General features: G+C 43.9%; 1 protein-coding gene across 1 annotated transcript; it reads right to left on the bottom strand.

Annotated features, from left to right (window-relative positions):
- Window positions 1-133: 133 nt before the first annotated feature.
- yaf2 (YY1 associated factor 2) lies at window positions 134-23,716 on the bottom strand. The gene is made up of 4 exons (XM_050036506.1): window positions 23,505-23,716; window positions 22,984-23,109; window positions 5,306-5,461; window positions 134-4,957 (listed from the first exon to the last, which is right to left on the bottom strand). Exons 1-4 carry the CDS (start codon window positions 23,528-23,530, stop codon window positions 4,705-4,707), a joined length of 561 nt encoding a protein of 186 aa, XP_049892463.1. The 5' UTR covers window positions 23,531-23,716; the 3' UTR covers window positions 134-4,704.
- Window positions 23,717-27,761: the final 4,045 nt, after the last annotated feature.

Raw genomic sequence — 27,761 nt, 5'->3', positions numbered from 1 at the left:
AGTCTGCAGCCGATCTTGACACAAAAGTGGACAAGGCCCAAAACCTGATGGCATCTTATGGTTGAAACATGATTAAATTTGGCCAATTTTAGCAACAGTCACAAACTAAGACGCTGTTGATCAGGAAGTACCTGTTTGAAGACATTGGGACTTTATTGTCGTCTCATTTGAGGACATTGGGACTTTATTATCCTTGACAATATTTAGTTTTTTATACTTATGGGGTCCTACTGATCCCATATAGCTAGGAGAAATAAAAAATGCATATCGAACAAAAGCTTGGGTCTCAGGAGGATATGGAGAAGTACCATTTTTAAATGTGTTTAAAGTTGCATTATGGGCCTGATCCGTCAAATCTGAACCTGCATGTGCTATGTTGAAGAGAAGTAGCAGTTATTACGTCCGTTCACCAGATGGAGCTGAAAACACAACAAAAAAAGCCCTCCTCTGCCTCAAAAGGCAAATCAGGAACAACAGAAGTGAGAAAGGACAAAAGGTAAAGTGATTTCTTTTGTTTGAATTTTGTTATTTTCTTATTCAGACATGTAATAAACAAGTTCACACATTGTAAAACAACTGAGCATGGCAAAGCAAAAACAAAAAAATATCAACAAGAAGTGACAACCAACATATTTTTTAAGTGTCTTTCCTTTTTTTTTTTCTTTTGCCACAACCAAATAACAAACGTCTGTCCGAACAGTTCTCACGAGTCCACACAGCTAGTCCCAGCTAGTGCGGTGAACCTATGAGATCTCTTGACACATTAAACGATGCTAACGAACTAAGAGACATAGCCTGTCCCACAATATACCGAGACCATAATATTATCATGCCGTGACAGTTCTCAGGATCTGTGCTAAAAATGTTAAAAGTAAAAATCTGGACAATAACACTGCTATGATGGATAATACAACCACATCAAAACATTGTAGTACAATATTTTAGAAATATCCATTTTTATCTGTGTAGTATTCTACAGGTTTCATAAGTTATTGTGTAGTTAGGTTGATCTATAGTTCTGTCGGGGGTTTAGTATATTCTAAAGCTCCCCCACTTTGCTACGTCAAAATGGAGGAATTCAAACAGTCTCTCAAGTCCATCGCACCGCAGGCCCATCGCCTCATGCAGCTGATAACTGCATGTCCAGAAGTCAAAGCTCCTTTTCCCGCTGTAGAAGCACCGCGCTGTATCCAGACTGGGTCCACAGTGGAGGCAGAACAGCATGAGCACCCTCTGGTTTTCTGCTGTGATGCTGAGCAGGTGCAGCACAGATTCAAAGGAGAATACCAGTGTCCTTTTTACAGTCACAGTCCCTGAAGTACAGTCTACATTTAGTCTCCATCCTTTTTCATCTCTGAGACCAACTTGTGATAAACCTGGCTTGAAATTAGCTCTTGTTTGAGAACATAAGTATTAAAAATAAAAGCGGAAACATGACCATGTATAAGGAACTGTTACTGCACTTGCGTAGATATCATTCTGTGGGAGTTGTGTGAGTGACAGTAACCATGGTGATTGGTGACGCACTTTGTCTACATCATGTACTTGAAAGGTGACCGATAGTGTGATCAAAATGTTTCAAGTTGGCTGTAATTAATTACAAAGCCTGGATGATCCTTAAAGCTGCATTAAGTGAGTTTTTTGATAGCAAGACTGTAAAATCAACTCAAAGAAACAAAACCCTGAGAGACAGATTTTAGACATTCTGGCTAATAACAGTCTGGAGCGTGTTCAAGGAAGGCAAAGACATGACCTACACTACTCTCCCTCTGATTGGCTAGTACTTGTGGGCTTCGTTGGTTGGGTTGGTTAGGTTGGTTAGGTTTAGGCAAGAGGAGTAAAGTTGGTTGGGGTTAGTGTAAGAATATCAGAGTAAGCAAACCAGAAGTAGAGTAGGGCAGGTCATACCTAGGGGGGGGGAAAACACCTCCAGGACACCACCGTTACTAATGGCATCAATGAATTCACGCAGTCTGCAGTGGATTTAATTTGTATAACAACAGAAGCAACTTTACCAAAAACATGGACAATTATGAAGCAGCTTTCTACAATATCAGACCTGGCAAAAATTACTTAATGACAATGCACAAGTTGAAGGAGCTGACAGGACTGCTTTTCACTGGAGTTGTACTTTTTTATGATTTCATGTGACAAATAAACTGATTCATTGATGTATTGCCTGACTGCATATCTAGCAGACACATGCCAACATAAACATCTCTTGGATTAGACTTTCTGGTGTTCTGACCAATATTAGCATGATAGCTAGTGACTAATGCACAAGAAAGTAATGCACTGCAAAGTAATACACTGCAAAGTAGCATGCTGTGATGTAACGTGCAACAATGTAGCATGCTGCAAAGTAACGCATTGTAAAGTAGCATGCTGTGATGCAACGTTCAATAAAGTAGTACACTGCCAAGTAGCTAGCTGCAAAGTAGGATGCTACTATGTAACATGCAACAAAGTAGCTAACTGCAAAGTAACGCTGCAAAGTAGCATGTTGCGACGTAACATGCAACAAAGTAGCGAGCTGCAAAGTAACGCATTGTAAAGTAGCCTGCTGTGATGTAACATGCAACAAAGTAGTACACTGCCAAGTAGCTAGCTGCAAAATAGGATGCTGCTATGTAATGTGCAACAAAGTAGCACACTGCAAAGTAATGCGCTGCAAAGTAACACACTACAAAGTAGCTAGCTGCAAAGTAAAGACTTGCCAAGTAGGATGCTCCTATGTAACGTGCAACAAAGTAGCACGCTGCAAAGTAACACACTACAAAGTAGCAAGTTGCAAAGTAACGCATTGTAAAGTAGCATGCTGTGATGTAACGTGCAACAAAGTAGTACACTGCCAAGTAGCTAGCTGCAAAGTAGGATGCTATGTAATGTGCAACAAAGTAGCACACTGCAAAGTAATGCGCTGCAAAGTAACACACTACAAAGTAGCTAGCTGCAAAGTAAAGACTTGCAAAGTAGGATGCTCCTATGTAACGTGCAACAAAGTAGCACGCTGCAAAGTAACACACTACAAAGTAGCTAGCTGCAATGTAATGCACTGCAAAGAAGTAATGCGTTGCAAAGTAGCATGTTGCAAAGTAGCATGCTGCAATATAATGTGCAACAAAGTAACACACTACAAAGGATGGGTTTTACGTTGTCATTGGATGGAAAACTGTCCATCTAATTTGGCTATACTACTAGTTAATGCATGGATATGTTTGGATATACATGATGAAGCAACTGAGGTTGGACTTAAATTTTTCCAAGGGACAACGTAACGAACTAACAGTGCAGTATGCTGTAGAGTCACCTGCAGTTTTTAGACAGCTGGTTAGCAACAACAGTACTGAAATGAAAGCTATAGGCTGATTACCAATGGCAGCAATCCAAATAGACATTTAAAATGGAACTAAAAGTTACTAATAACAGAAATGCATTACATTTTGGTGCAAGTAATCAGTAATGTAATTAGGCTTTGTTTCTAATGATTGGATAAGCTCTGTGGGAATCAGAACACCAAAACAATGAGCTCAGAGGTGTATACTGCTGGAGAGTAGCTAATTCTCTGCGAGTTAAGCTTTTGATTGCTGATATTAACATGATGTTATGTTTGTATCAAAAATATCACTTAATGCAGGTGTGTGGTTGTTGTCTGTATACTGTTCAAAATAAATGGCTGTAAGGACAAACGAACAAAACCCTGATTGTGTCCCCATTGCGGCTGACTGTGGCATTAACTTACAACAACAAAAAAACACCAGTATTATCCTTTAAAATCATTCACTGTACCTTCTCACATCATTTTTTTAAAAGGGCTTTTATCAAAACCTGCCTGATGCCCTATACAAACAAAACAAGCATTACCTGAACTAACAACCTGCTCCAAACATTACCCAAAAACACCAAATGTTGCCAGCGGGAGTACAGCCACTAATGCTGTGTCAAAAAAGTCACTCCACAGCAGAGGCAGTCCACAAGTAAAAGCCTGGAGTAATCAAGAGCAGGAGGAAAGGTTCGCTGTGAGGTTGAAGGTTCAGTGTAGGGGACACTGGGAGTGCGTCGTAGAGGGTTCAGGTTTATAACGGCTGGGTAAAGATTTCAGACAGAGGCTGAAGATTCCACATGAGGGAAGAATAGGTCACTCTGCCGGCCACTGAAGGTGATGTCAAGGGTGGGGCTGCACATTATTTAACAAAAATATCTTAAAAAAAGAAGAAGAAGAAGAAGAAAGGAAAATGTTGACAGGCTGGTGCATCTGAAGGAAACCGCACAGGACCGTAAAGCTTGTCCAAACATTTATTCAGACATATCTCAGGTCAGTTCTGAGGAAGTTCTTCGTCAGAATAAAACTGTCTTGGTAAATATTCTCATAGTGAAGTTTGGACTGGGTGTGGGATCCTTTCAATTGCACCAAATGTCCAAGATGTAGATCATTTAAAACCTCGAAGGTGGAGCAAAAGGTATTTCATATTGCTTTTCTAGAATCCCAGTGCCGCGGAGAATCTTTAAACTAATTAAACTCAGCAAATCTGATGATCACAGTTCCTACTGAAATTGTAATATCCAAAAGAAAGCAAACAAAACTGTATTAGTCAGTAATGTGCAGCTGTAAAGGAGAGGCAGGATGCCCCACCAGTGACCTGTGGATTTGCAGATGAGATGTGGGTGGAGGCCGGGGGGGTTGTTTCGGAGGGAAGGGGTGACTCAGTGAGATTCTCCGTTGACCGAACTCCCCTCTCCCCGGGGTGAGGAGGAGCGGGAAAGCCCCTTCTCTGTGTTCTCTGAGCTGGAGCCGTTCTGGCTGTGGTGGTCGGCCGTGGACGCGGTGCTGGACGACGTAGCCGAGGTGGACGAGGGCTTGGCCTTCTCCTTAAAGTCTGTTATGATGACTGTCAGGTCCCCAACCGTCACCTCCAGGTGCTGGGCGCTGCTCCGGTCGATGTTTTTTAACCTGGGCCTGATGAGTGAGAAATAAATGGGGAGGGTGAGGGGAAAAAAAACATTTGTATCAACCAGCCATTGCAAATCTTCAATTAATTTTACCCAAGACTGAAAAGCACCTTGATCTTTTTGCTACAATGTCGCCGAGAACTCCAAAAAGCATCTTCCTTTGAAATGTATTTCTGGTGTTTCCCACCCTCCTCACATCAATCTTTTGAAGTACTTTATGAAATATGACAACACATCATCCTCACTTCAGGTGGCAACAAAAACACCATCTACAGTTTCTAGTGTTTATTCATGCATCCCTGTAATATCTGATTCCTCTTGATCCCCCCCCACAACCCCGCGTCAGCTTGTTTACCTCATCTTCTTGTGACTGTTCTTCTTGAGCGCCGGCTCTCTGTCGCTCTTCTCCCTCTCTACACGCTCCTTCTTTTCCTTTTTGGGCTGCGAGGGCAACACAAACTGCTGCGTTACCTGCTGCTGCGAGACGAGCTGGGAGACGGGACGAGGCTTCCTGATCCGGGGGAGAGGAGGAGGAAGAGGAAGGGGAGGGGGCATAAAGAGGGAGAGGGGGAGTGTGGCAGATTAATGAGAGGGAAAATCACAGTGAGCACATGGCTTCATGGTGGCGCACCACCGTAATCAAGAGCCAATAATCACTGCCAGTGCTGGTTAGGATGGCGCTGCTGAAGTATTCTTAACGCTGGCAGCGAGTGGCACCGCACACTGAGCGCCTTTGGAATAAAAAACCCAGGATTCAGCCATCTGTGAGATACGTACCTGCACAGGCTTGTTGTAGTGCTCAGAGGGATAAACATTGACAAGCTGAGATCTGTTTTTGGTGAGCACAAAGATGTGACGGGAATTGCAAGTGTGAAAAATACACTGAACTCAGAATGCATAACAGGTATGCATGTATGAACGTCTTCTACTAGCTTATATAAATTTGGAGTGGAGTGATGCTGTTTGTAAAGGCGAGAAGTGAGATCAGCTCTGACCTCAACCGCAGTATGTCACATTTTTATTAAAGGTCACACCCAAGTTTTTCACCCCATTCTTCCCAAATGTCCAATTCTTCTGCACTGCAGTCTTTGTCTCTTTTAAAGCCAGGCGAGGGTGAAAACAGTCATACAGCGAGGCGCTTGCCTCTTCTTTTTACAACCAGTAGTCATGACTGCACAAAGACCTGTGGATGTTTTGTTTCAACATTTGGAGGGACACATAAAACGCAGGGTTTAGGGGTCCTCTGCCAGAAAATTCTGAGGAAATTACAATTAGGCCCTGATCACACAGGAAGTGTTTCGCAGCTGGAGGCGTTTTCTTGTAATTGTTTCTAATGAGCATGAAGTGTTTCTCATGTGTCTGTGCTCTGGGTGCTTGGCATTTTCACTGGAGCACTCTGAGCTGAAAAAACTTCAACTCAGAGTGGATAAACGTCCCACATCATGTTTTTTCCCATTGTCCAATCGGATGATTTTCGAGGCGGGCCTTCTGTGGTAAACAATGGAGGAAAAACTGGTGGTAGCTGTTGCTGGATACCCAGAGCTTTACGGCCCGATGATAGACAGCAGGTTGTCAAACTGCCCCCGGGTCATCCTAAAATATGCCTGGAAATGGCCATAAGCGAGGGGAAGCTCCTGGACCAACTGGTGGTGCTCCCCTCTGTTTTTACTGTCTCATGTACCCACACAGATCTCTGTTTCCCTGTGGCCAACAAATTATTTACTGACAGCCTCTCACCCTCAACCAGAGCTACAGCAAGTACCTTCTGCCTCAACATTTTAGGAACTAGATGCTAATTACTGTGAATTTCCTGCATTCTGGTAAAGTTTATGCACCAATTTGTGCCTTTTCCGTATCAATTCATGGTGTAGATATCTTCAGGTTTGTGTCAATAAATTCTGTCTGCTACTTTTGTGTTTTTATTGGGAGGGCAGACCCGTCCCCTGTGCCTCCCCTGAAATCTAAACCTTTGCTACTGCAGCATCAGGGGCATGATCCCTCACTGGCGGACAGTGATTGCTGTCAGTTGTGTTAGCGGCTTCTGTCAGAGTGTATATATATTTTTTCTGATGGATTTTGAGATTTTGATTATGTCATGTACAAAACACTAATGTTTGTGCTGCCTTTGCATTAAAAGTCATGGTCCCCTGTTTGTTATTTATGACAGAGAAACAGCGTTGACTGATAAGCGAGGATGATGCAACTTCGTACACAGGCTCCACAGAATGCTACAAGGCAAATCCAATATCAAAATAAATATCAGTGGAACACTGTTGACTAAATGTTCCTCCTCGCAGTCACATTTCCATCCTCCAAGAGTGCCTGCTGTCTCAAAAATGATACATTATGCAATTGGTCTGGCAACAGTTTGCATGCATGAAGGCTGTGATCGTATTTCTGTGCAGGAGTGTGTGTGTGTGTGCGTGTGTTGTGTTTGTGTGTTTTGGGGCTGGCAAGAGCCCTAGCCGAGAGGCGAGTGTGTTGAAAAGGCCATCTGTTGAGAGAGCCTACACATCTAGCGCCTGATTTTGCACGCGCACACACAAACGCATTCACACATCGAAACGGCTGAATGTATGAATGCACCCATGCGCATCGCAGCATGCACATAATGCACCCAGGAGCCAAAGCGGTGCATACAAATCGAAAATGGGTGCACACAAAAACGTATGCATGCTTTATAAACGCAGTGAACAGACACAGACGCCCGCATTGAGGCATGTGACTGCACGCGTGCATGCATGCAAACACACACAGCAGTGAGCAGATGAAGCATGACGGCATGATGAGACGGCAGAAGAGCACAGTGTGTTTTTCGAGCCCCGTTGAGCAGATGTATTTGTAATTCAAGCTAAAAATTAACAACTGAAAACCAATTTCATAATTCATCAGCCTATTTGTGTGAAAGCTCAAACTGCTGCTCATAAAATATAAAATATTCATCTTCAAATGAAAGCTAAGCATTGTATGGATGCTCTGAGACTGCAGCTCTGCAATAGCTTCACTCACGTACACTAACCTGTGTGTGAACCCTTTGGAAAGTATCGCAATTACAAAACACTGGCCTCAAGGTGCTTCATGAAAAATGTGCTTTTGCACTTGCCTAATGTAATTATAAGGATGAAACACAAGTGCAGAGTGTACAAATGAACCAGACTTGACAAAATTCATCCGCAAAATTAGTTTGAGCACCTGGCCAAGTTGCTGTGCAATGCGCCACATTTTTGCCAAAAAGAGCCTCGGTGGCCTATTTAGCTTAATTTAGAGGCTTCTATCTCATTTTCTAAGAGCCGGGGCTGCTGGCCTGCTGTCTTTTTCTAAGGGCAAAGCTGTTGTTTAACAGTTCTGGGATGACCTAAATTGGGGCCCAGCTTCAAAGAGTCTCTCCCAGAGTCAGTTTTTTTTTTCTTCTGAGTTATCATTGCCTTCACAGAACATGCAGCGATGCTAGCGAGGCTAGAGCGAAATGCAAATGGGTCTCTTGGCCTACATAACTGTCTGATAGGGAGGAGATGTCGAGATCCTCTAATATGTCTGTCTTGTCAGCACGGCGCTACAGAACTGCTGACACCTTTTTAAGTAAAAGCAGAGGCCTCTCAAAGTCTCCTGTTCCCGGCTCAAGTAATCTGTGGGCTCTCCTTGACATCCTTTAATGCAATACAATGAAGAGAAAATGTCTGGTTTTTACTGAATTTACTGAAGCTCGCACACAAAACGGCCGCTGTCACAACAGAATGGACCGTCCTGCCCTCGGGCTGAATGTTCCAAGCTTCCAAAAATAAAAACAAGACGACCTGCTGGCTCATTCATAACCTCCTTGGATTGATTCTGTTCCGGATGTCGTTCTGTGCTTCTGTGATTCACTGTATGTAATGATCAGGTGAATTACTACTGTCTCATTAATGCAGCCAATGAGCACTGTATGTTTTGCTTGATGTGCCATCAAGAAAAAAAAAATGTCACCTGAGGCTAATTACGCTCTTTTCTATTTAAAGCAAAAAGACCGGCTGTGCCCGAGAGCGACTGGGGCTGACTGTAAACATATTTTGTACATCCTATCTTCTTCATGTATAACAATGAGGTAGATTTTCACTAATAGAGGCAGCTCAATAACCTCGAGATGAAAGGGGAGACAACATAATATTACGGCGAGGCAAAGCAGCAGGCCTAAACAGAGCTGCCTCTGTTAACCCAATCAAATGCTTATTATCTTAGCACTTAGGCCTTCACTGCTGGCCTCCATCTGGAAGCAGCTGAGTGTGTGTTTGGGTGTCTATTGATTCCAACAGGAATTTCTGTGCCTAATGTAACGGCCTATTCTTTCTAACATTAATACTGCGTGTTGGAACTGTTGTTCCAATCAATAGTTGCTCCACTCAAGCCATCTATTGCACAGCAGCTAATGGAGTCCCACACTGGGAAATTAGGACGGCTTAAAGGGGAAGTTCGGTAAAAAATCATTTTTCCTCCTTACCCCTAGAGCAATTTATCAGTCAAGATTGTTTAGATGTGAGTTGCTGAGTGTTGGAGATATCGGCCGTAGAGATGTCTGCCTTCTCTCAAATATAATGGAACTAGATGGCACTCTACTTGTGGTGCTCAAAGTGCCAAAAAATACACTTGAGAAACTCAACAGCAATGTCTCTTTACAGAAATCATGATCCAGTTACTCAGGACAATCCACAGACCTTGTTGTGAGCAATTTCATGTAGGAACTATTTTCTTTCTACCGAGCTACACCCACCAACTGTACCACTGCTCAGAAGGAAGAGTGCATCTACTGCTTACTCACCTTGCACCACTGAGCTAGCTAACGTTACAGCTCAGCCAAAGAGGACCCCATTAATGTTTCAATCTTGAGCTGCCATGAGCACCAGCCTCTCGTCCATGAGTAGATGCACACTTCCTTCTGGGTGGCATGTAATTTTTTATTTAGGGATGAACTATCCCTTCACACATGCTTATGAAAGCATGGAAGACGCTGCAGGACACTCTTTACTATGTGATTTTATTAGCTGGTTTTTAGCCATGCTAGTAGCGATGCTGTTACCTTATTTTGAACCTACCATGTACCAACCAGGCATTACACTACACTTTTTTTTGGCGGCCAATATGGCTGTTAATATTCCAGAATTCCGGATATATAGAACAACTGCTGGACATTTATTTTAAATAGACATATAATAATCTACATTTTAACGGCAATGAAACACTTCAAATTAAATAACTTGAAAGTGAGCTAGATTAAGATGCGGTCTAATGAACAGGTTTAGTGGCAGAGGCAAAGGAGGAAGAGGACTATCAATTGCCGCACAGCCACCTGTCAGCAGTCGCCTTGCCATTCACACCAGACGCACATTTCTTTGCGCTGCTCAGCGTGTCTTTGTGTATGTCCACTCACCTCGCTCTCTGGCCCAAAGCAACACCACGGCATGACGCCATGCGCCTGCGCTGAAGCGCCTTCCTCTACAACGCGGTGACAAACCAAAACAAAGAAGACACAATGGCGAAAGCATGCACAGATAACTTTGTCTGGATGGACGACAAGGTGGAGTTGCTACAGTAACAGATCTAAACTTCACTTCAAATCAACAGGGTGAGCAGCACAAGCAGAGCTCGGCTTTATTGTTTTGACGGTTGACTTTCTCGCGCATGCCTAGTGACTGGAACCGTAATGCGCATGTGCGAAAAGTCTCCGTTTTCAGAGGAACTGCATATTGCAAGTTTAAATGACAACGGAGTTCCAAAAAATTGAACTCTGGAACCCGTCTTCAAAACGTTGCGTTTTCAGGCACCCAAAACGCCGCTGTCGTGTAAACGATCGGCCAAAACGCAACTAAAGTTTACCGTTTTCAGTTGAAATCGTTGTCGTATAGACGGGGCCTCTGTTTAGACGGGGCCTCTGTTTAGACGCAACAGACATATGTGGAAGCATGGGGTGCACATTCTACCCTTTATCATAATTAGATCATTTATATCATATGTGTCAAACTCAAGGCCCGCCACGTCATTTTATGTGGCCCGCAAGAGCTTAAAAGGTCTGATTGTCTAAAAATAAATAGGTCAAAAGCGTGATTTGACCAAAAACTACATTTCCCACAATGCATGTCGATTATGTTACCCGCGAAGTGACGGCTTCCCGCCACTAGACGACAGTGTTTCCACATCAATGCGATTTATCCAACACGTGGAATTGAGAAATACAAATAATGATCCCAAAATGTCCAGGAAGAGAAAAGTTGATGCAGATGGAAGGCTGTTTCAAGAAAGATGGGAAGGCGAATACATGTTTGTGCTTCAAGGAGAAAGGCCGGTATGTCTTTTGTGTTCAATCAAGGATCAAACTATCCAAGTGAATAAAGTTTATTCACTTGGATAGTTTGATCCTTGATTGATGGAGTTATGTGGGTTTCATAACCTGACAAATTAAAAGGATTTATGTTATAACAGAGCAACAAGCAAACATATTTTTTTCTATGCAACTGTAATATTTGTAACTTGAATAAGTAATAAATTCAGAGTTATTTAACATTAAGGAGTAGTTACATGTATTTTACATTACATTTGGTTACATTTAGTTACATTTATAAGTTACATCTGGCCCTTTGAGGGCAGCCATTATGCTGATGTGGCCCTTGATGAAAATGAGTTTGACACCCCTGATTTATATCATATCAGATAATCAGTGTGTTTTCCTGACAGATTCGCTTGCAGATCGAATGGCCAGCTGCAAAGCCCGAGGCCGAGGCTGGGGCAAGCCGACCCCTGTGCTCGGGGCCAGCTTGGTGAACCACTGAGCCCACTATCCATTGTCTGGCTAAGTCTGGTGGAGTAAAGTGTATCTATTCCAGAAGACCCGTGGTGTGCTGGAAGTCTTTCTGGAGATTGTGATGCCGCCACCTAACTATACCAAGCACGCTATGAGGAAGACTGTGACCGTCATGGATGTGGAATATGCTCTGAAGAGGCAGGGTGCTCTCTGTACAACTTCGGAGAATAAAAAGCAGTTTTTACTTTGACAGACCTACTCATGGACAAGACGCTCATGCTCTTACAGTGCAAGATGTAAACATCAGAAGCGTCCTCCTCAGCTGAGTTGTAACGTTATCAAGCTCAGTGGTGCTACGTCAGCTAGCAGTCAATGCACACTTCCCTCTGCATGGTGATACGGTTGGCGGGTGTAGTTTGGTTTGAAAATAGTTACGTACAAAACAGTGCTGTTCAAATCTTACTTTTAATCGCAAGCGAAAGACAAACTTGTCCTGTGAGCTGGAAAGTACAAATGCTGCCACTGATCTCGCACACATTTCACTGACAGGGAAACTCTGGCTGACCCCTTTGCAAATATGTCATGAACACACACACACACACACACACACACACACACACACACACACACACACACACACACACACACACACACACACAGTCTATCGCTATCTCTCCCCCTCCTTCTGATGCACCCACTGACCTCACACTCCGCCACCAACACAACAGTCTGAGAACCAACACTGCCAAAAAAAAAGAAAACTATCACCTCTGCTCCTGATATGGTCACGTAACAAATTCACTAGGTGGTCGACTTGTGACTCAGGATGGTTTGACCGTCAAGTTCCTGTCACAGCGGACAAACAGGTCATCAACGCCACAGCTCGCAGAGACTCAGCAGTTAACACAGATGGTGTGGTGGTGTGTGTGCCAGGATCTCTTTATAGACCAGTCATCATAACCTTTGTGAAAAGACGACTGAGAAATAAAGCAAAATCTACACTTACCAGCCACTTACACCTTTTCAACTGCTCGTTAATACAAATAGCTAATGAGCCTATCACATGGCAGCAACTCAATGCATTTAGGCATGTAGACATGGTCAAGACGACCTGCTGAAGTTCAAACTGAGCATCAGAATAGGGAAGAAAGGTGATTTAAGTGACTTTGAATGTGGCATGGTTGTTGGTGCCAGAAACTGCTGATATACTGGGATTTTCACACACAACCATCTCTAGGGTTTACAGAGGATGGTCCGAAAAAGAGAAAACATCCAGTGAGCAGCAGTTCTCTGGGTGAAAATGCCTTGTTGATGCCAGAGGTCAGAGGAGAATGGCCAGACTGGTTCAAGATGATAGAAAGGCAACAGTAACTCAAATAACCACTGATTACAACCAAGGTCTGCAGAAGACCATCTCTGAACCAACAACACGTCCAACCTTGAAGCAGATGGGCTACAGCAGCAGAAGACCACACCAGGTGCCACTCCTGTCAGCTAACAACAGGAAACTGAGGCTACAGTTCACACAGGCTCACCAAAACTGGACAATAGAAGATTGGAAAAACGTTGCCTGGTCTGATGAGTCTGGATTTCTGCTGCCACATTCAGATGGTAGGGTCAGAATTTGGTGTAAACAACATGAAAGCATGGATCCATCCTGCCTTGTATCAACGGTTCAGGCTGCTGGTGGTGGTGTAATGGTGTGGGGGATATTTTCTTGGCACACTTTGGGCCCCTTAGTACCAACTGAGCATGGTTTAAACACCACAGCCTACCTGAGTATTGTTGCTGACTGTGTCCATCCCTTTATGACCACAGTGTACCCATCTTTTGATGGCTACTTCCAGCAGGATAACACACCATGTCACAAAGCTCAAATCATCTCAAACTGGTTTCTTGAAATCTGTGAGGAATGTTTCCAGCACCTTGTTGAATCTATGCCACCAAGAATTAAGGCAGTTCTGAAGGCAAAAGGAGTCCAACCAGGTACTAGCAAGGTGTACCTAATAATGTGGCCAGTGAGTGTATGTCTTCATTTTATCTGTTAAAAAATCACCTAATTTGGAGAGACACTGGTTTTCGCTAGATAGCGACCATTGCTTTTGTGGCCTTTCAAAGCTAAAAAATTCCATTTAAAAATCTAGACTGCATCATCTTTGTCCAAATATACCAACAAGGTTACTCACTAATATTCCACTATTATTCCAGATATGACGATAGTCTTTTTTGATAAAGGTCATGTAAACAGCTGAGTAGGATTCTTGTCTTTTTTTACAATCAGGGCAAAAAACAGAATATTTTGTGCAGACAGTCATTGAGAACTGCTTTCTCCCACAGTACACACACCAATTGTCAAATCACTTCAGTCTTTTTGGCTGAACAGACCCTGGGTAGACAGATTCCAATGAAACTGCTGTTGTAACAAATTCAAAATCTCACCACAGGAAGTAAAGTGTTTGTGCAAGGACAGAAAGGTCCGTGCAGAGGAGGTGCACTGACGTAGGTGCAGTATTTACCTAAAAATCAAGTGTCTTGCTCTGACAATCAGAACTGTCCTCCATAGTTTTGGACCGAATCTATTATAAGCTTGAAAATGTTGCCTGGCACAGCACCTCTGGCTGTTACTCCAGCCATTTACACTTTCAAATGTTGAACTGTGCCATCCAAAAGACAGCAGTGCAGAATTCTGCAGATGTTTGGACTGCTTGCTAACATTTGTCGAGTACACTGTGTGATGAGCAAACAGCCCGCAGGACAGCTGATGGACTGCAAATAAGCACTGAAGCGTGCTGCTACAAACAAATCTCGTCTCACTGTTCTGTGATGATTGTAAGATCATTGTGAAATAGCTTATTTTATGCCCTGTTGAACACTCTCGATCTTGGTGTAGGTGCGTGTCAGGTTTTCTATCAGCAGGTTGTGGGCCGCTCCTGGGAGCTCCTCCAACCCGATGATTAATGTCTCTCCCTGCCTGTACATGCTACCACCACGCGTGTGTGTGTGTGTGTGTGTGTGTGTGTGTGTGTGTGTGTGTGTGAGTGTGGACGAGAGAGAGACAGATGGCTCTCCATGTCCTGTGGTTTATGACACCTTCTACAGCCCGCTAGCCACACTATATACCACATTCCCCTCTCTTGCACAGGCCCGCCTGCACCCACACTCTCGCACACATAGAGCAGTATGTCATGCATCAGTGTCACTGCAGTAATTACAGGCTTATCACGTAGCCATAATCTTGAGCCACGGTGACGTGATAACAGCCAGCTTCATTGTCCCTGGTGTACGCTCAGTGTTTATATTCTGTGTGAGCGCTAAAACCAGTAACCCACACGACTGAGCCGGCTATGTGACCTATAAGAGGATGTAATCCAAGGCAGTGATTCTAAAACATAATGGGGGGACATATCCACCCCAAAATTCAAGTATGCTCAAAGTGGCCTTGTACACTTGTACCTGAGCAGATGGTAAATAAAAGTCTTGAATCTTGAATAATGATGCTCACGGGCACATACAATGAACATTAATGTCTTTATTACATTATATTTGGCAGCTAGCAGACATGAGGTCTTAGTAAAGTGTCAGTTGTTTATGTTGCCCTGCATGTGTAGGCAGCAGTAGCTCCAATCATTGCGTACTTGTACAGTATACTGTATAGATGTACTTGCTTATGACAAATAGCATAATAGGAAATGAGTTTTCAAATTTTTATTTTTATTTTTTCACGTTGGGGATGATGGCTAAGGTTGAGTACGGTCCAAGTTTGAGCCAATGTCGATGGCAGTACCATAACTTTGTAGCCAACGGTACCTTTTTTTTTTAGTATTTAGTTGTTTCTATTATAACTAGTGCTGCCCCCTAATAGTCGACTAAACGTTGGTCAACCAGAAAGGTCATTCGATGGCAATTTATCATTGGTCGCTTAGTTGCAGAAAAAACAAACGTGAAACTCTGTTAGGAGCTGCACCTTGTCAAAATAAATCAAAACCCACACTCAGCAGTCAGACAGGAGTCACGTTACAAACCGACCTTGTGTTTTCCGGTTTAAGACGCGGCATGTGTACGGCCCCTAAGTTCCAGGGCTGGTACCTGCGTTTATTCCACAGGCTAGTTAATAATATGTCGGACAAGAAATCCAAAGTGTGGGATCATTTTGAGAAAGTGAAGGACGAACCCAAGGTGATATGTAAACTCTGCAGGGAAACATTTGCCTGTCATTCATCGACTAAATATGCGGGCGACTTGTCGACTAATGGTCTAAATGACAACTATTGGTCAACTATGAAAATTCTGTCGGGGGCAGCCCTAGTTATCACAAACTTTTTGAACAAGCTGCAGTCAACAAGCGATTCTGCTCCTCTGCTCTTTTCTAATCACACATAGAGCCATGTCTTTGTCAGTCTGTCTGCTTGCTTGTGTGTGAATGTGTGCGTCTGCTCGTCTCTCATTTTCTGTTCAGACACAACTGACAAATATGTGGAATAAGTACAGAATTTAAAAAACACAACCACAAACACCAGTGATAATAGGCTTTTCCTAAATCAAAAACAGAACGTAAACCACAAAGATGGAAACTATTGGCACTACAGTGATTGTTTAAGCTCGCTGGGAAGCCGATGGAGCTTCTTGGCCAGCTTTCCAACTTCAGGGCATTTCACAGCGCTTCCTACTCCTTTCTAAACCCGGCAGTTCCCTTGTCTACACGGCAAAGCACACTAAAGCCGGCCACAGAGTTCTGTGGGCAGCGTCCAGGCTTCAGGGTCCCTCTGGGTGCATCCGCCTCCTGCCTGAACCCTGTGTTCTCATCCTGATATGCTCTTAGGAATTTGGCACAGTTTGATTTAATTGGTGAATTGTGAATTGGTGCTCAGTAGTGTTGATGTAATTCAGCAGTAAATTGGGAACCCAACCCTTTTGGGCAGGGACCCCCCCATCAGATTTGGTCCCCCCCAATGTCGACTCCATGGCTACAGCCTTGGAGATCATTTAGAACAAACATATGGCCCACCAACGGGTCCAATCTGGCCCATTCAATGACTTTACTAAGAGTACAAATTGCAGAGAAGTCATTTATTCCAATTTCACAATTAAATGTACTATTCCTATGTGTCCAAATGAACCAGTTCCTATTTCTTCACAGAGGTAAATGGGAAGCCATATGCTCACAGCACCTTTCAGTGCTCATGGATTATTACATTCAACACCACAATCAAACGCATTATGCCAAAAAATACAACTTGCAAGGACAAGAACAGAACTGATATATCAACTGTTGGTAGGTTTGAGAAAACAAAAGTCTGGTTTTAGTTTTGGCCCACAGGTCAGTATTGCAGCTGTGAAAGCTAGCTACCTTATTGCTGACAAAACAGCATCAGCATCAAGGCCATACGCTGAGGGTGAGCTTGTTGAAATTGCACTGATTTTTCTTTTATCTTTTGGCCTTCATCTCAGGCTGTTCATCATATGTTTGTAAATGTTCAGTAACTGTGAACATTTTCAGAATGTACGCTAGTTGTAACATTACATCTTTCAACGAAAAGAGAGGGAAGGCTTTGTTATTTACAGGTTATTATGCAATGGTTTTACTAGCTCGGCCCACTTGAGGTCAAATTGGGCTGTATGTGGCCCATGAACTAAATTGAGTTTGACACCCCTGATTTAGATGGATGATCAGACACTAAGTGGTGATATACAGTCGACCATTTTACTTAGCCCTGTTTCCACCGAGCAGTATGGTTCAGTACAGTTCAGCTCAGTACGCTTTTTTTCCAGCTCCACTGTGAAAAGTTGTGGATGGTACCAATGGAGCCGTTCCGTACTGTCCCCATTTTTGGTCCCCCCTCTGTTGGGGTACCTAGCACACAGATCTGGTACTAAAAGGTGGAGCTGTGAACACTGTAGTCTGTTGATTGGTCAATAGAGGACGGTCACTCTGCTCAGGGCTGAGTTGTGTCTGGTTTTGCCCACATTTAAGAGTACTGTTTGCAGTGGAAACGCTAGGGTCTAGGTACCATGTCTGAAGGGTTACTTTCGGTTCCAAAGGTACCATACTGAAAGTGTTTGGTGGAAACGGGGCTTGTTGGTGCCGATTCCAAAACTGAAGAACTCACACAACCAAGACTGCCTGGAAAGACCTGCACGTGTTTCTGTAATCCCTCTACTTTTCTGGGGATATACATGACTCAACATTAAGCACCAAAAGTGCTGCACAACAATACAAACCTTGCACTCTGACTATTAGCACTTCAGGTGAATGAAAACACACGACTCTAAGGTGAGAATCAGATGTGTGGCTCTCTGCTGGTTGCACATTTTCTGCTATCAGATTGGGGGAATTAACGCTGACATTAACACAGCAGCCAAATGGTGGTACATTCTGATTGTGCCTGGTAAATGAGATCTCTCCCACACGTGTTGCCAGCTACAGAAGCAGATTAGTTTCTGATATAAAAGCATTTTGACCCTGTAAATGGCTTTAAAAGGTGTGGAGGAGGGGAGCTAATAATAATAATAATAAGCCTGACAGAGATGTAAGGAAGAGGTAAGTGATGTTCTTGCCAAAAGGAAACTCTTCAAGTGTTTAAGTCTTGAATAATAATTCAAGTATACATGTCTACGCAGGCAGTGGTACAATATGGAAGCTCAGCTATTTCACACTTTACACTGTGCATTTCTTCCTTCAGGCAGCATTTTAATGTATGTATATATTGTGTATTAGTATTCCATGGCAGCTGCACACATTTTTACCAATGCAGCTACCCTGGGAGAATAAACAGATAGAGGCAAGAGAGATAATTAATCCTTTCCTTTTTGCAATACAAGTCTCGTATTGCATTTTGATCCCAAATTTAGAATCCGCCATCCACTTTGAAGATAAACTTAGTCTATGCATCTCACAGCTTCTGTTTCACATAATCAGATGGCTCCAGCAGGCTGATCAGTATCTCACCAATCGCTAGATGCATTCGTAAAGTTCATGTAAACGCTTCCAAATGGCGACAATTTAATTACTGATATCTGCATCAGAATTTAGTCATTGCTTCGCTGTGCTCCTTTTTGATGTTCGTGATAGATACTTAAATGCCACGGTACATATGATACCATAATGTTGGAGTACTGTAGTACTGCGGTACCTCACGGCATCACTACTGTGGGATAAGTTCAAAGTCGGATCGCAAGAGGGTGAGTGTCCATGCGGCGTCCAATAATGGTGCGCGCTGGCCAATAACAGCGCACGCTGGCCACCTGGCACTCAATATGCTGCTGCAGTGGTTTGTTTTCCAGTGACATTTCAGGTATTAGCTGAGCTATTGAGTATCTTAAGCAGTGAAAGTTATTATTTCTTTTTACTTGTAGGCTAGATTACTTGATATATGTAACAGTGATTTGTTTGTAACAGTGAATATGGCGGAGGCTCCACCGTATTCCTGTCAAATACGGCGGCCATAGTGCTCCGTGGCGCAAGATAACAGCTTACTGGTGACGGATAAGTCCGGCTCCAGGTCCAGTAATTTCCTCTTTCGTTGGCGTCATGACTGCCCAGTAGAACCTGAACAGCTGAGCCGTGGCGGCACACAGGTATGTGACATGTCAGAGGAGAAACGAGCCGTTCACATTTCTCTTTGTGGCAGGTAACGGTCCACAAACCTCAGCGCACTGTTCTTTACTTATGGAGGGACTGTTCTTTACTTGTCAGGGGAGGAGGGTGGCTGGTTGATTTTTATTATTTATTTATTTTATTGTGATCCCCCCTATGTTAATCACTTACTGATGCTGTTTTTGAAGTATGAATAAGTCAATAAGTAATTTAGTCCATTGAAATATCATTGATGTATTATAGAAAAGTGATTTATCTTTTTATAAATGACAAAAAGCACATCTGCCTCATTTTTGCTGTGGTATCATGATACTACTCAGAACCACGATATTTTCACTGGTATCGTACAGTGGGTCCCAATTGTGGTACCGTGACAACACTAGTTCACTGCACATGAACTGTGAGGGCGAGCATGTGCGGAGGATGATAAAACAACACCTAAACAGCCCACTGCTGACGGGATGCCAGCCAGCCAGAATGGCTTGTGCTTACTTAGGTGGAGCTGACAAAACGTGCACATCAGTCAATCTGTCAGTGAGAGACGCCCTAGGTTAAGTTCAACTCCTGGAGAGAAGGAAGAGGCAGAAAGAGAATAAACAGGAGAGATAAAGACAGAGGAGAAAGTGAACGTAATCGAGAGAGCCGAAGGCAGAGAGAGAACGAGAACTAATCAGAACACGATCCAACTCACTGTCCTGACCTGTAGAAACAGAATGCTGCTCAACAAGCTCCTGAACGCAGCGCATGCACACACACTGAGCGTCTCCCTGGCGGGGCCTGACTTGTCACAGCTCAGCTCGGCGAACAGATGCAGGTGGTGTAGGCTCGACACAAGAGAAGGTCACACACACTGCTCTATTACACTCAGCTGTTACACCCAAACCTAAACACGGTCCTCGGCCAAGAACTACTGTCTGTCAGCACCACTTCATGTGACATTTTCGGCTCATTCAGGCTCGTCCAAACGCCAGACGGGAGCATGAGCTCTCAAACACACCTCGTCTTCCATCTTTTTCACATTAAGATGACACCCTAATCCCAAGTCGTAATGGGCGCACTGGGAGGCCTTCGGTGTCTGGCTCAAGGACGAGCTGCCTGGGGTGTTTCAGCTGAATCAAAACCTGTGACCTTGCACTTATCAAACAGCCTCTTTTTTTAAGCACAGCATCACTGTAGCGTGACTTTCATCCATCATGCTGCTTTTCAAAGGCTGGGACTGAGCCCAGAGAGTCGCAGGTCAGAGGATATAACTCCAACACTGTAAGTAGAGAAACAACATATTCTTCCATAGTAGTCTGCAAACGAGTGCATCAGCTTTGCAGCCGGTGTGCAACTTCCCCAAAAAACTAAAGGTGCAGAGAGAATATTTAAACACTCCTTTCTGTTTCAGCTGTGCAAATTAAAGTCCCACTTGTCTGTCTTCTGATTCCACTCCCTCGCCGCACAAGTTTGCCGAGCCGCTGACAGAATTAGCGGAACGTCAGCCGGCTCCCCTCGCCTGTCAGTCTGTCTCCCCTCCTCCGATAAGCGAGTCCAATCCTGCTGATGTATCCCTGTCTTCAGTCAAACTCGCGGCCTCGACGACGCGCTTTCAATCAGGCCCGCCAGCTCCGGGTCCCTGCAGTAGATCATCTCGCCACATCACAGGGATCTCGGCGGCGAGATCTGCTTAAACTCACCTTCATAAAACATTCATCCTTATCTCTTGACAGCTATCCACATGCAGACTCTCCTCCCTTAAATACGTCTCTACAATGTCCTAAAATGTTCCCTTTTTTTTTTAAGCATCCATCACCTGTAATACTTGCCAAAAAAAGGACACAAATCCTGTCAGGAAAAGTGACATTTCATGCAGCTGAGCGTTTTTTGTAACCTGTGACAAGTTGATTTAAGCTGCCCGTCAAACCTGTGACCTTCAGGACACTTCCTCTGACCCCCGGACACGAGCATTAATTCATCCCTTTGCAGTAACAGCTCAGTCATGCTTGTTTAGTAACCAGTGAGGGAATTTGCCGTGTCCTACATTTATATTCCGCATGTCGTATGCCCTTTACCACCTTTGGCTTGCTCGCTGAGAAATCCACTTGTCTGTTGTGTTCGGTCGTTAACAGCTGCGACCACCTGTGTGGCCATTTTGCTGCAGTGTTAGCCAGCGTGTGGCGGTTTGTGTACGGCCTTCTGGGAGTAAAAAAAAAGAAGGCCATGACAAACATAACATTTCTGCAGCTCTGCAGTTAGAAGGAAGGTGCATTAAATAAGACCTTCTCATGGATGTTTGTGAGGGGTGCAACGAGGAATTCTGGCTCCTTGTGTCCTTGCCAACTTCCCCCCAAAAATGCCCAGATGGGGGGGGGGGGAACAAAGGGTGTCACAGCGTTTGGTGACGCGAGGATCCAGACAGATTCTTGGCAAAGCCGCGGGCCGCTTGTTTTTACGGAAGCACACACACACAGAGTCCCTGGAGTGTCCTCAACAATCAACGCTCAGCTGCAATAAGCTGAACCCTACGACAACAGTATGTCTGCTGCTCAATCGCTTTGTTTGCACGAGCAGCTACTGTGCACTTGAGTGTGCGATTATGGCTGAATGTTTGTGTACGAATACGCATGCAGTCATGTGTAAAATTTGCATGTTGAGTGCATCTGTACATGTGTGTGTGTGTGTGTGTGTGTGTGTGTGTGTGTGTCTCTGATGACAGCGGGCTGATTAAGCTGTTGCATAGTAATGAGCTATGGCTGTCTGTCTGGCAGCTGCTCTGACAACCTCTTTTCACAACTAGCCCTCCCACACACACACACACACACACAAGTGCACACGCGAGGCACACAAGTGCACGCACCGACACAAGACACACTCTGGAAAGGCAGCAAACCAAACGTGACAACTGCACCGATGTGTCGCTGCCCGTGGTTGAATCATTGGGAAAGTTGCGAGGAGAGGAGAGAGGAGGAGAGGGGACATTAAAGAGGGAGATCATGTAACAACACACTCCGTCTACACTTCCTCTCCTTCGCCCCCTTTGTTGTGTTTTCATCCTGATAATGACCGCCGTTCAGGAATAACAGTCATTTCCTGCCTCAAATCACCGATGTCAGGACGAATACCAGCCGCGGCTCGGAGGGCATGTGTGCCTGCATGCTGTGTTTTTGTACGCTTGAGTACCTGAGTTTGTATTGGAATCATGTAGCCCCCCCCCACACACACACACACACACACACACACACACACACACCTCCTTTTAATCGTCTGTTACAAATATCTCCGGGGCAACAAGATGGATGTGCTCATTTTACGGAGGTCAGTGCATGAAGAAGACTGGGAATGGTGAGTTTGAGGACAAAAACAAATCAAGTAAATGTCATTTAGCACAAAAACATACAGTAGGAAACTACGGGAAAACAACCCGCCATGTTTGTTTATGTTTACTCCCTGAGCTGTGTACAGAATAGGAGTAGTGGGAGGGTTTAAATATGTGAAAAATACACAATTATCTCAATAGTTTCACGGTTTAAATGCACAAATTGCTCACAGGCAGTGAGATAAACTGCTCCCCATTTTGCAGGAGGTGCGGGGGGGGGGCTCCCATGAGTCCCCAAGGACCCCCCCCCACCCCCCTTTGGGACCGCTAATGCAAAAAGACACCAAAGGTAATGTATATCCATCGCCTTACCTTGTTGACGTCCCCTTCCTGACATCACACATCATGCACTTAAAAGCCTCTGCCGTGTTCTTGTACGTGCACACGCTGCAGTCCCAAAACCCCTCGTCGGAGGAGGGCTTCGGTTGACGCTTCGGCCTTTAAAACAATAAATGTACAACACAAAAAGAAGAAAATTAAGACATTAAAAAACGACAAGGAATGATGGGGGTGAAGAAGAAAGGGAGGCAGGAGGAGTGAGTTGCATCCAGCACAGCTATCGATAGCAAACATCTGGGTGAGCCTATAGGATTTAGGGGGAAATCATCTGCAAGCGCGCTGTGATCCGACACTGTAATTGGCGATGAGGTTTTAACACCCGCGCGCGCACACACAGCCGCACGCGCACACACACACACACGCACTGGGAGAGAGAAGAGAGAGAGACACCGTGGAGAAAACCCATTTTTTTTCTCCTTCCCGTGCGCTTGTCGATGTCCGCTCCCCTTCTCTCCCCCGCTCCGATATCTAGGACGCGCGGACTCGGCGGTTACCTTGTGGGACTCCTCTTGTCGCCCATGCCAGACCTGCGGTTATGTGGAGGTGCTGAGACGAGCACGAGTCTTGTTATTTCCAGTAATTTTAGCAAAGAAGCGATGCGCCCGTGCCGCTCGGCTTCCAGCTGTCGTGGAAACTCCGCTTGGGAGCTGGGCACGTGACTCGCCTCGGCCAATCACAGGCTGGTTCACTTCCCAGGCTGACATTCCTCTTGATGAATCGCTGCCGCGTTCATGTGTCCGCTGGAAGCTCGTACTTCTGAGCACTCTGGGTGTTGAATAGCCATTATCAGTGCAAGGAGGAGTGCTCTTCTTCTGCGGTGGATTTCAGATACTGTCCCTACTTTTGGGGCCAGCCGTTCATGATGGGGCCCGGGCCCTTAGGGGTGGACTGAGTGGACTAGCATGAACTGAGGTCTTCAAACACATCTTCATGTCGGTTTATATGCTCAATATGCTCTTCTGAGAACTGTGAAACTGAGAATTTTCTGTTTGTTTTCTTATTGTTTTGTTTTGTCTGTTTTGATTTTTGTTTATCTTTTTGTTGTTTTTTTTATTGTTTGTTTGGTTTTTCACAAGTGCAGAGAATGTGCTTTATGTTTGGGAATAAGTTGGAAAAGAGGATGTACATGAAGAGGTGTATATCTTCCATGCCCTCAATAAATATAATCGAAATTTAATCCCGTTAACACGCCTTCAAAAAATCACAGTAGTTTCCTTGGCACGTGCTTGACTCACTTTGGACACAAATACAGAATAGTTCATGCATAAAACTCTTCAAATCTCAAAATAAATAAAAACCCAAATTAGGAACATTAACGTGCAGTACACAGAACACATCCTATGGAAGAAATTTAATGAATTACATATAGTAGCGTGAGGCAGGGCCGTAGCCATGGAGTCAAACACTGGGGGGGACCAACCCTACACTACCCCAGAAAAAAATAAAAATTTGAAAACTCATTTCCTCTTATTAAATAAGGGTGGCACAGTGGTGTGGCGGTCAGCATTATCGCCTCACAGCAGGAGGGTTCCTGGTTTGTTCTCCTTGTGTTAGCATGGGTTTCCCCTGGGTACTCTGGCTTAAATTGCCTGTAGGTGTGAATGTGAGCGTGACTCTCTATGTGTCAGCCCTGTGATAAGCCCTTTTTAAACAGGAGTTGTGCAAATTTGCAGGAAAGCCCAATCAGTCTTTTTTCAGCATTGGCAGTATAAAAGCAAAATCGGGGAGTGCAGCAAAATGCCGCCTACCTACTTTTGTTTATACAGAATGTGCCTTTTTTGGGGCAATGGGGGGCGTGAGCAAGTAACAAAACGTGTAGCTCAGCGTGTGACGTAAACAGTGATGTGGGAGGGAAGCCGCAGCTGGTCAGTCCTTCAGCGATTCTCTCGTAAGTTTGCCCGTCCTTCACCGTCCCCGTCATCTGACGGTTAATGGCCTCTTCGTTTGCGAGGGCAAGGAGGTCGCACAATTCCTTGTCTCCCCAGTTACTCATCTTTACAGTGTCTGTCAGGTTTGTGTACATTGATTTGTGAGACGCCCTCCAACCCCGAGCCGATCTAACAGTAGTTTCTTATGCATTTCTCTTCTTTTTAGCTGTTTTATTATTAGCCGCTAGCCGTTAGCTTAATACTAACTTAAAAGAAGGCTAATCCGAACCGAGCCAATATCGTTACTGTTTGCTGCTTGTCAGGTTAATGTTTTAATACTTCATTTAGCATACAGCTGAAGAGAAAACTTTCGATTTATTATTTTTATTTCTCTCCTCAAACTCTCTAACATTACAACCATTTCCTCAAACTTCCAGCCACAACCATGGCTACAACCAATCAGGATTTGTGACTGCCATAAAGCTAATCATAATGCGTGACGTCATCAGTTAGCGCAGGACCCCAGACAAATCTGGCAGTCCGGACACATTCGGTACTTTCTCTGTGTGTCTAAACGCTTGCAGCTTGCCGGCAAAACGGCCCAACATTCGGGGGATAATCTGGCAGTGTAAAAGGGGCTATAGTCTGGTGACCTGTCCAGGTTGTACCCTGCCTCTCGCCCAGTGTCAGCTGGGATAGGCTCCAGCACCCCGCGACCCCTATCAGGATAAGCAGTTATGGAAAATACCTCTATGCAGTATACTATACGAATATGCAACAAATGAAAGCTACTGCAGGGAATTGGAATTCTTGTGCAGATTTGTGTGCACATTGTTGGTCGCTGGGTGAATGTGTTGCTAATTAAATGCAGGTAACTTAGCTATGATAACTAGCATTAGTGATGGTTGACTGATTAAAACTCATAAAATGGGCCATTTCCACCAAAAACAGGTGAACCACGTGCTGGACTGCAGCACACCATAATACAAGCACCAATAGTAGCCTACTAATAATGATAACTTTTAACATGATAATTTATTATGATTATATTTGCTAATGATGATTTCAGACAGGGTTTGCAAGGTTTCTTATCAAACCAGACAATTTTATAACATTATTTATATAAATATATGAGAAATAAAATGAGTACATGCTCGTATTTTTCCCTTAAATATTTTTCAAAAGTAGCACATACATGTATTTTCTTGGTTTATTTTCATCATGAATAAGGGCTACAGGTGTGGCATGTCATATGACTGGCTCAGGCAGCACTGTGGTATTTAAGATGGCGACTTCCTGTCATGTATCACAAGTCTGAGGAAGAGTTGTGTGACTAGAAATGTCACTCTGCATTAAAATCCTTCTAAATGGTAGCTACTTGGTGTGCAGACTTATCTGGTTTTACTTTGCTTGTCATGGCAATATTTTTTAATGCATATTTTATATCAATATGGGACAGTTTTTAATAGCGTATTTATAGCTGTAATAGTTCATGTAGAGTAAGCATACAGTTTTGTTATAGATTGCTACTGACTATCTTACAAGAAAAAATAAGGAAAGACAGAAAAAGAGAACCATGACATAGATGAGTTTGCCTTTTTAAGGTGTAAAGTGAAAATGGCATTTCCCTTAACTTACCCTTAATTTTCATTTGATCACAATGGTATTCTTGAGGCGCAATTGGAATTGTGTGTCTACAGTCCCCTCCACCAACCCACAATATTCTAATATGCACAAAATGTCCTCTTACATATTGATAAATAATGTAAATAATAAAATGCTATGCCACAACAGACCCCCCTGCCCCAGCAGAGTTGGTCCCCTCAGTGTTGACTTCATAGCTCCGGCCTTGATTCAGTGTATCCAGTCCGCTTGTCATCAGCTCTTCAATTTCCCACTGCACTTTAAATGCAGCACAACCAACAGTCTCTAATGTTGCATCCACAGCACTGAGTTAACCGCTCACATCAGCTCCCTGTGCTGCTGGGAGTCCTCTCTCATCCCTGTATCTTCGCATTTGACTCTCAGACTGCAGAAATGCTGCAGCAGTTTAGATCACATAAACACCGGGGAATCCCTCTCTTTATCTGCGTGCTGACGCAAACACCGGGGAATCCCTCTCTTTATCTGCGTGCTGACGCAAGCGAGCATCAAAAAGCACTGCACCGTGACTCTCATCTATCCTGCTGGTTTTCAAATGGAGCCGAGACAGTCAGGGGATCCCACACATTTTCATATCAAGGACAACCCACTGGATCTCCATTATGTCCCTACAATTAGATTTACCGCAGGGGAACCTCAACTGCTGCGTTTTAGCTGTTGCAATATTTAGGGTTTACTCACACTGTAGGCTGCAGCCATTGGTTCAGAAGTATTCAATCCTTTTTGGTAATGTACAGAGTGGAAAAGAGGTCAAACTTTGCTTTCTTTTAAATGTTACACTTGAAATAGCCAATTTTATATTTTATGTTTTGACACACAAAATACACAACTAAGTTACGATGCGATAAGATGATACTATGCGATAAGATACGATAGGATGCGATAAGATTCGATGTGATGCGATGTGATGCGATAAGATGCGATAAGATACGATAAGATGCGATATGATACGATAAGATGCGATATGATACGATAAGATGCGATAAGATACGATAAGATGCGATAAGATACGTTAAGATGTGATAAGATGCGATAAGATAGGATTAGATGCGATAAGATACGATAAGATGTGATAAGATACGTTAAGATGTGATAAGATGTGATATGATTAGATGCGATAAGATACAATAAGATACGTTAAGATGTGATAAGATGTGATAAGATACGTTAAGATGCGATAAGATGTGATAAGATACGATTAGATGCGATAAGATACGATAT

Source organism: Epinephelus moara, chromosome 23 (assembly GCF_006386435.1).
Source record: "Epinephelus moara isolate mb chromosome 23, YSFRI_EMoa_1.0, whole genome shotgun sequence".
NCBI classification, from domain to species: Eukaryota; Metazoa; Chordata; class Actinopteri; order Perciformes; family Serranidae; genus Epinephelus; species Epinephelus moara.
Note: the sequence above shows the minus strand (reverse complement) of the source record. Positions and strands in the feature narration are given on the sequence as shown.